Source organism: Ctenopharyngodon idella, chromosome 16, assembly GCF_019924925.1.
Source record: "Ctenopharyngodon idella isolate HZGC_01 chromosome 16, HZGC01, whole genome shotgun sequence".
Taxonomy (NCBI): Eukaryota; Metazoa; Chordata; class Actinopteri; order Cypriniformes; family Xenocyprididae; genus Ctenopharyngodon; species Ctenopharyngodon idella.
The window spans coordinates 30892203-30901586 of NC_067235.1; the positions used below are offsets into that span (position 1 = coordinate 30892203).

A 9384-nucleotide genomic window follows, 5' to 3' on the forward strand; every position below is an offset into this window, starting at 1 on the left:
ACTATAGTATGATTCAAAAACACTATAGTATTTACTATAAATTACTATAGTATTTTTTCATTAAACCATGACAATAATAAGAAACATGAGTAAAACAACAACAGTGCTTATCGTGTGTTCATCTATTACATATGTATTTTTATGAACAATATTATCTAAGATTGTCTCATGAATAGTGGGCAGTTAAAATACAATAATAAAATTGTTAAACAAATAAAAGAGTGGCCAATCATTTTTGTTTACACTGTATTTATTTTTAATACGAATGAGCTGGGAATTAGTGCTTTGTACTAGAACACATTTTGTGATAATAGCTTTATAGTGTGCCTCGACTCATCTTTGACTCTAATATGTAAAATTAAATGTGGCATTGCTATTTAAAACTTAAAAAAATTGAAAACATTTAAAATAAAAATGCACTGGAACCAGCAAAAACTGCAAAATATATTTATTTATATTGTGGATTAACAATTTTCTTAATTGATATTGAAAAATGCAAATATATTTATGCAGAACAATTTTTGTAATTAACATTAAATTGTTAAATGAATTAAAAGAAATAAAAAAAAAAAAAAAATCAAATGTATATTCATTTTTAAAATGAAAAAATAAGCTGTGGTCTTGGACACTGTCTCAGACAGGGTTGGTGAATTATATCTGTGTCGCTTCCACTGGCTGATAAGACTGATAAACAGCAAGCGCTTCATTCACCTGAACATACACAAAATTACACACTACAGAAACAAAGCATACATTAAAAGCTGAACTAACGGGAACGAACCTTCATGCACAAAGCCTCATGACAATGCAGCAATTGAAGCAGTTCAGATTCATCAATCTCTAACAGCATTTCAGTGATCTTATTCGCCAATGGCCCTACCATGTCCTGGATGAGTGGGAAGAGGCTGTGACCTGTGGAAGTATGGAGAGATGCGCTCAAAAGAAATGGAAACAAATCGAACAAGAGTTTTAAAATATCGACAAGCCACAATAATACAGAAATAAACTTGCTCAGCATCTGTTTGAGGTTTTCTGGTGAGCTGGACATGGATGCGGTCAGAGACTCCTGGACCTGAATGTGGATGAGAACATGTACAATAAGTGTTTATTTTAAAAAATGTTTTAATATTATGTTTGTATGACTTAGTTTTTGGTAAGTATTTAGTGGCTTTTAGTTTTTGGTGGCTTTTATTGATGGCTAAATTCACCTTTCAGTGCTTAATCCTGTTCTGTAAGGCAAATTATCTCACAAAAAATTTAGTGAGCAAAGCAGAGCCAAAGTGCCCTTCCACTGTATGACAGTGTGCTCCGCTCTATCGCTCACCTGCTGCACAGCCCATTGCTCCTGCGGTGCGCTTGTGAACCTGTGATAGTTGTGATCTTCAGGTGTGAACATGTGTTGCAGTGCTCCGTTCACTGGTGCAGCTGTGCCGGGCGTCCAGTGAGTGTGACTAGCTGTGAGGAAGACAGATGGTAAAGAAATCCATCCCTCAGTGGTTCCCAATCTTGGTCCTGAAGGACCCCTAGCACTGCACATTTTAGATGTCTCCCAAATCAAACACACCTGATTCAAGTCATCAGCTCATTAGTAAAGACTCCAAGGGCCCTATCATACACCCGGCGCAATGTGATGCCAGACGTGACGCAAGTGTTTTTTTAACGCAAGTTATCATTTTCACATCCAGTTGTTTAAATAGCAAATGTACTCGTGCCCATCTGTTCGCCCATAGGCGTGCTGGTCTGAAAACAAGGTGTGTTCAGACGCATTGTTGGCTTTTACAATGTAAAAGATTATTATTGTGTACATAAAGATAAAAATGCCTTCATGTCATAATGGATAGTCATTGCATGTAGTAGAATTACCTATTTGCAGTAATGACGAATGAAATTGGCTAATTATTTGACCAATCGTGGCAATACACACATGTATTTAAACTGACTCGTCAGGTTGAGGGTGTCTATATTCTGCCATGTAAATAGCAATCCCACATGGTGCAAGCGTAGGGAATGGGAGATGACACTCTGATTGGTTTATTGCACATTACGCCCCAAAACACACCCATGACTCATTAAGAGACTAGGTACAACCCTTTTGGCACATGCGCCTGGTGCCCGACCATTTTTTCTGTTGTTAAACTAGCAAAAGTGGATTCGGACACGGCCTAATTGCACCTGCGCCATGCACTTAGATCGTTAAAATAGGGCCCCAAGAACTTAAATGTGTGTGTCAGATTAGAGAGGGCCTGTTTACACACTTTGCGTAAGCTACAACTTAGCTCAGTTTTGACGTAAATGACGTAAAAACTAAATTATCTTACTAGTGCTGATGCCGCTCTCTCTCCTATTGAGGTATTTGATCTTGAAATTAGCTGATGATAAATAAAATGCAGCTCATGTCTTTTGCTTTTGTTGATGTGAATTCTGTTAAATTTGCATATAATGTGGGAGGGAATTAAAGATTGGATTTATATTTGTTTTATGGAGACTAATTTATGTGGCCAAGTGGAACAGTTTTAACAAATCGCATAGCTATCTGATCAGTAAAAATGCATGAAGGGACCAGGTGTAAACAGGCCCAGAGACATCAGAAATGTGCAGTGTTGTGGTACTCCAGGACCGGGGTTGTTTTCAGCTCTCACCTTCGCTCTGACAGCTCATCATGGATGTGTTGGGTCTGATGTCACTCACTGTGGACTGAACGGCTCTTGGGGCGTTTTGGGCATCTGCAGTTGCAAGACAAAAAAACAAAACAAAGTGAGCCTTCAGTGTGTTATGAGACTATAATATTATAAACACAAGCCTCGTCTGAAAGAAAAAGGGGGTGGTGTTGCTGTAATTTATAGTAATATTAGTCAGAAGTCTAGTTTCAAATATAATTCCTTCAAAGTGATGGTGCTTTATGTAAGGTTATGTAAGTTGACATTTGTGCTGGCTACTGTATACAGGCCACCAGGGCACCATACAGACTTTGGTGAATTTTCTATCGGAGTTATCGGCATTATCCATGTAGATAATGAAAAAGACGCATTGGGATTGACATTTACAGACATTCTAAACTCTATTGGAGTTAGATAACACATGTCAAGACCCACTTATTGTCGTAATCATACTTTACATCTAATAATGTCACACTGAAATTCTGCAGCAGAGCGATGACATCTCAAATCATTATCTAGTCTTGTGTATACTACATTTAGCCAAGGCTGCAGAACCGACTCCCTATTACAAATATGGTAGAACTATCAAAGATTGATGTCAAACCAGCCTCAACACATGCTGCACCATATTCACGTTTACTACAAATACTACCATGTATTTTCAGTTAAATGTGTTCTAGCGTTATCTAAATAAGGGATTCCCAAACTTTATCAGCTGAACCCCTTTGAGCTAAACTGTAACTGGAACTGTAAACACTCACATGTTTACAGTTCTCTGATGTTACATAATGCTGACATGACATGCACGTAAATAAATAAAATATTGTAAAATATTTTATATACCCATTTTGTGTATTTTGTTTTATTTTGATTGTTTTTATTTCAAATTATCTGTTTATTTTCATTTTACATTTTTTATGATTTAATTAATTTTAGTAAGTGTTTATTTTGACTGGTTTTGTTTTTTAATTTTAAATTATGTAATTTTTGTTTTTTAATTTTTTTCATAATTATTTAAATTTTGTTAATTTTGAACAAAAAAGTTACATAGTGTCCTTTTAATTTTAAGTGTTTTATTTTGAATGGTTTAATTGATTTGTATTTTTTTATTTTATGACATTTTTGTGTTTTATTTTGATTGTTTTTATTTTATTTTATTTTTTATTTTACATTTGTACGATCAGCTCATGAACCCTAATCTAAATAAAATATGTTGTGTATTATTTAAGAAGGTCTGCTCACACTGAGGGCTGATGCTCTGTGCGTCCCATTGAGTGCTGGGTTGATGTTGGGTGACGTGGTATGAAGAGTGATTCTGAACCTGTGAAATATACAGATCAAGCATGTAATTAAGCCCGTCACATGTGGTTTTCTCCACACTCTGTAGATGATGTGAATCTCGACCTGTGGAGGTATGAAGTGCTCAGCGTGTGGTTTCGGGTGGAACGGCTCCACCAGCGGGTTTAGCATCAGCTGCTGCCTTTGGAAGCTTGCCCTTCTCATCATGTATTGGTGGATGAGGTGGGCCTGACGCTCCTTCTTCCTCTGGGCGAGAGAGACGTATATGGGCTTGGAGCCGATGATACGGCAGTTCATCTCAGTAATGGCTCTGGTGGCCTCTTCAGCAGAGGAGAAGCAAACGAATCCGAAGCCTCGGCTGCGGCTGCCGTCTGTCATCACCTGAGCAATCAAATAATGACACAACTTCTCTTTTACCTTAATGAATCATAAAAAATGAATTCCTACCTTAGCGCTGGTGATGTTCCCGTATGGCGAGAACTCTTTGAGGAGAAGTTCGCTGTCCACGCTGTCGCTCAGATTCTTGACGTACAGATTCACTCCCTGTCAGGATGATCAAAGCGCGTTAAAACCCATTCACAGGACTGATAACTACAGTATAATAAGAACTGTAACAATACTGTAATGTTAACTATAATGATAAATACAACAATAACTATAACACAATTTATAAAACGGTTAGTTCCTGTCCTTGATTCTGATTGGTCAATAGCTATGTTTTATTCACGATAAAACCCTTAGCATCCACGCTTAGCATCCACTCTTAGCAACGTAAACTGTATGTTCTCAATTGATATTGATCGAGTGAGCGAGTTTATTACCTGCATTCAGATTTAGCATTTTCAGGTCAGTTCTATGTTCATAATAAAAAATCTGTTTAAATGTCCGATGTATTATCTTGTCCTTTTAACAGTTAAGGGGTTTTCCCGTGACTGACAGTCGCTAGTCAAAGCATTTGTCAGTTGCGTCTTGTTCCGTGTTCACAACAATTCAGTCTTTTCAATGTAAAAGTCTTTGCTACTGACTGACATACTCATAAAGACAGTCTTTGCCGCCATCTAATGGCGTAATAATGTAACTTCTGTTGCTGTTCACGGTCAGGGACTATTTTTTCCGGCGGAAGGAAGGCTTTTAGTGAAAGTTTACATCATGAAAGTTGCATTGATACATATTTTTGGCTTTAATATTTGTATTGTGCAGTAACTGTTTTATAAAAGCAATAAGGTACTCGAGGCTAGTGCTGTATCGTGAATAAGTCACAGCTGAAGGGGTTGCTAACAACGCCCTTCAGCCGTGACTTATTCACGATACGGCACAGCCTCTCATACCTTATTGCTTACTTATAACGCTAACTATAACTTTGACAATAACTATAACCTTAACTATAATGATAACTATAACTATATTAGTGTCCACACCAGCCAACGATAACATTGTTTATATAAGCACGCACTGCAGTTTTTTGTTGTCTGCTGCTTTAAATGCTCGATCTCTTTAAAGTTAGGTGGATTCTGATTGGCTGTCAATGTTTTTATCATTTATCAACTAAAAAAAAAATTGTTCTGAAAGTGATTCGAACAATTTTGTTCCTCTATGTCGTTATCGTTAGCGTCATTGTCTGGATTTCCCTTTTCTCTTAGAATTAGAACGATTGTTAAAACTGTATAGTTATCGTTATAAATCGTCCTTGGTGTGTGTGCATGGCCCTTTAACCAGCGTAATGAAAGCAGGGGGTTTCAGAGCCGTCACTGGTACCTGATAGCGCATCATGCGCTCCTGTTTTATCATCTCGAAGCGCCGCTTCAACTCCACCTGACGTTCTCGTCTCTTCTGAGCACGGCCCACGAACACCTGCCTGCCGTTCAGCTCCGTCCTGTTCAATTCGTCCACCGCCTTGGGGTTATATCACATAATTCTCTTATTTTATTTTTCTCCTGAGGTCGACTTATAATGGTATTGTTTTTGGTGCTATAAATTAGTTTTTAACGATCATTTTCACTCTCTCTCTTCAATTCATAATGAAAATTCCATCAAGAAGAAGTGCTATAATATAATATAATATAATATAATGATATTGAAGTTTAAAACACAGAACCACACAAATGCTGCCTATAGGATCCTTTGCAGCCCATAATATTCATAATCCCATGTGGTTTGCTGTTGATTGAAAGAATATGGAGTGTTTTCTGATGGATTGTTAAATCAGCAAACACTCAAACATACAGATCAGTCTTTTCACTCGTTTAGTTCACTACACTGAGTCTCTGTTTTATCACTCACCTGCTTCGCATCACTGTGACTCTCGAAGCTGACAAAACCAAATCCTCTAGAGTTTCCGCTCTCATCCGTCATGACCCGAACGCTCAGGGTTGGGCCTAAAATCAAAGGAAGAAAAGTGTCAAAGATGCAATAGAACAAAAGAAAAACGTATACTTCCACATAACAAATACTCACCGAATTTGCTGAATATCTCAGTGAGCATCTTGGCATCCACATCCGTGCCAAAGTTCTTGATGTAAATGTTTGTAAACTCTTTTGCTCTCGTCTGCATTTCAGCTTCACGCTCTTTTTGCGATTTGAAGTGGCCGACGAACCTTAAAGGTGCAACATATGAAACTTACAAGACTCAACACGAGTTCAACATGATGCGTTTAGTCATGACTTACACTTTCAGCTCGTTGATCAACATGCCGTTTAATTTCTTGATGGCTTTTTCAGCAGCTTCATGCGTCTCAAAGTGCACAAATCCAAAGCCTTTCGATCCGTTTTCATCGCAAGCCACCTTAATAACAAGAAATGTGCTTCAGAGTCTCCTGCACTGAATATTTATCTTGTATAACAGAGAAGGTGGAGAACGTTACTTACTTTACAGGACAAGATGTTTCCAAATGATGAGAAGATGTCAAACAGGCCCTCGCTGTTAATGGATTTCTGCAGATTCTTAATGAAGATGTTTCCCACACCGCTCTTCCTCAGTGAAGGGTTTCGCTGACACCACATTAGACGCATCGGCTTACCCTGCATGAGGTCAAAGTTCATGGTATCCAAGGCACGTTCGGCTAGGATGTGAAGGAGAACCAATGTTACAATGAAGCAAATGTGATTAGGAATTTCTTGACTAACTGGATTATTTTAAGTGCAGATTTTTAAATGCTTTTTTTTTTTTTTTGATACCCACCAAATCAATAAACAGTGTCAATCAGAAATGTGAATAAGTTGTCCCAAATACATTGCAAAAAATATATAAATATCTAAACATTCTTAAATAAAGATATATGTGACCCTGGACCACAAAACCGGTCATAAGTCGCACAGGTATATTTGTAGCAATAGCCAACAATACATTGTAAGGGTCAAAATTATCGATTTTTCTTTTATGCCAAAAATCATTAGGATATTAAGTAAAGATCATGTTCCATGAAGATATTTTGTAAATTTCCTACCATAAATATATCAAAAATGTATTTTTGTGAGTGGATATGCATTGTTAAGGACTTCATTTGGACAACTTTAAAGGCGATTTTCTCAATATTTTGATTTTTTTGTACCCTCAGATTCCAGATTTTCAAATAGTTGTATTTCGGCCAAATATTGTCCTATCCTAACAAACCATACATCAATGGAAAGATTATTCATTTGACCCTTATGACTGGTTTTGTGGTCCAGGGTCACATATTTACTTGTGATGAACAATGACATAAAATGAAATCTTAATGTATAAAATTATACATTAATGTCTACTTAATGTTGCTTAAAAAAATCTGCCAGTCCAGGCTTAAAAAAAATGATCTTGTTTTCTCTTTGAAGTTTATTTTTCTGACCCCATTAGCAGATGCAGTATTTGTTCTTAGACAAGACTTATCTTATGCCATTTTTCATTTCATCTTAATTTAAGAATGTTTAGATATTTTTATATCAAAATTAAGTAAGTTTATGCGTAAATATCTGCCAATGGGGTCAGAAAAATTCCCTTTGAATTGAGTTTATTTTTCTGACCCCATTAGCAGATATTTGCTCTTGTTTCAAGAATAAACTCACGTCCTTCTGATACTTTTTTCCCCAGAAAACAAGACAAACCAAGTCATTTTGCTTCTCATGTAACTTTATCATGACTTAAGTATGTTTAGATATTTGGGTAACACTTTACAATAAGGTTGCATTTGTTAACATTTACTTAACATGAATTAACCATGATGTACAGCAAATCTGTATATATATATATATATATATATATATAATGTTAATTTCAACATTTATACATTTTTAAAATTAAAAGTTGTATTTGTTAACATTAGTTAATGCACTGAGCTAACATAAACAATTGTATATATTTTTTAAATAACATTAACAAAGATTATTAAATGTTATAAATATAGTTAGCTAACTTAATGCATTAACTAATGTTAACAAATTAGACATTATTGTAAAGTGTTACCGATATTTGTACTGGAAAACAAGACGAAGAAAATACAGAAATTAACATGCACTGGAGTGACAGTCACAGCACTCTTCTTGGCTTATACAAAATATTTCACAGAAAACTTGTGAAATCTCACTAGTCAGTTGATTATTAGTGTTAAATGGCGATCTTGTCAATCATCTTACCATCAGTGGGTCGCTCGAAGTTCACATACGCGTATCCGAGCGAGCGGCTCGTGAGTTTGTCTCGACAGACTCGGATGGACTGAATCGAACCGACCGATCTGAAGCGCTCGAACAGCATGGCTTCAGTCACGTCCGGCTCCAGATCGCCCACATACAGAGAGCTGCTCACCCTCATCTTCATCAGATACACAAATATCAATGAATGATCGATGCAGAACTCAAAGCAGCCGAGATTCAATCTACCAAACGCTCATAACGATCAACGAATCGGATTTAAAAGATTCAGTCAGATCATAAATAAACATTCCGTTTACCATCATCGTGCTTTATTCTGCAATCATAAATAAACATTCCGTTTATCATAATCGTCGTGCTTTAATATGCACATCATGACATTGCGTGATTGTATATATTTATTATAATATATTCAGTGTTTGTAGTGCAAATGCTTTATTGACTCCTCTATGAAACTTTTAGCGTGTTATTTGTCACTATTTTGTTGTATGGAAAAGAGTCTCGAGTTGATTATAACTTTTTTGTGTTCCACAAAAGAGTAAATCATGGAAAAAGTTTCTAACTATTTATTAGAGGGTTCATTTTAATTGGTAGAAACATTTTATAAGCCCCACCTTAGTCTTATTAAAAGATGCATTTTGCATTTTTATAATATGTGTGTGTGTGTGTTGTGTATTATGCATAAGAATACAATTACCCTACCTCATAATTTGATGTATTTAGCTAATATATTATGCCTAATGCTTTATTATTTTATTTCCTGGAAAAGCCTTATATGGGCAATGATGTACTGTTACATAGGTATTTT

The 9384-nt window shown here is 36.2% G+C and overlaps 1 protein-coding gene across 1 annotated transcript; it reads right to left on the reverse strand.

The window, feature by feature from the left end:
• Positions 1-278: 278 nt before the first annotated feature.
• Positions 279-8819, reverse strand: LOC127497197 (polyadenylate-binding protein 4-like). Its single transcript, XM_051865501.1, has 13 exons — positions 8562-8819; positions 6822-7015; positions 6623-6738; positions 6411-6550; positions 6237-6331; positions 5712-5849; positions 4404-4499; positions 4062-4337; positions 3900-3978; positions 2640-2723; positions 1325-1455; positions 782-1072; positions 279-711 (listed from the first exon to the last, which is right to left on the reverse strand). The coding sequence occupies exons 1-13, from the start codon at positions 8740-8742 to the stop codon at positions 652-654; spliced, it is 1881 nt and encodes a 626-aa protein (XP_051721461.1). The 5' UTR covers positions 8743-8819; the 3' UTR covers positions 279-651.
• Between the last annotated feature and the right edge of the window lie 565 nt (positions 8820-9384).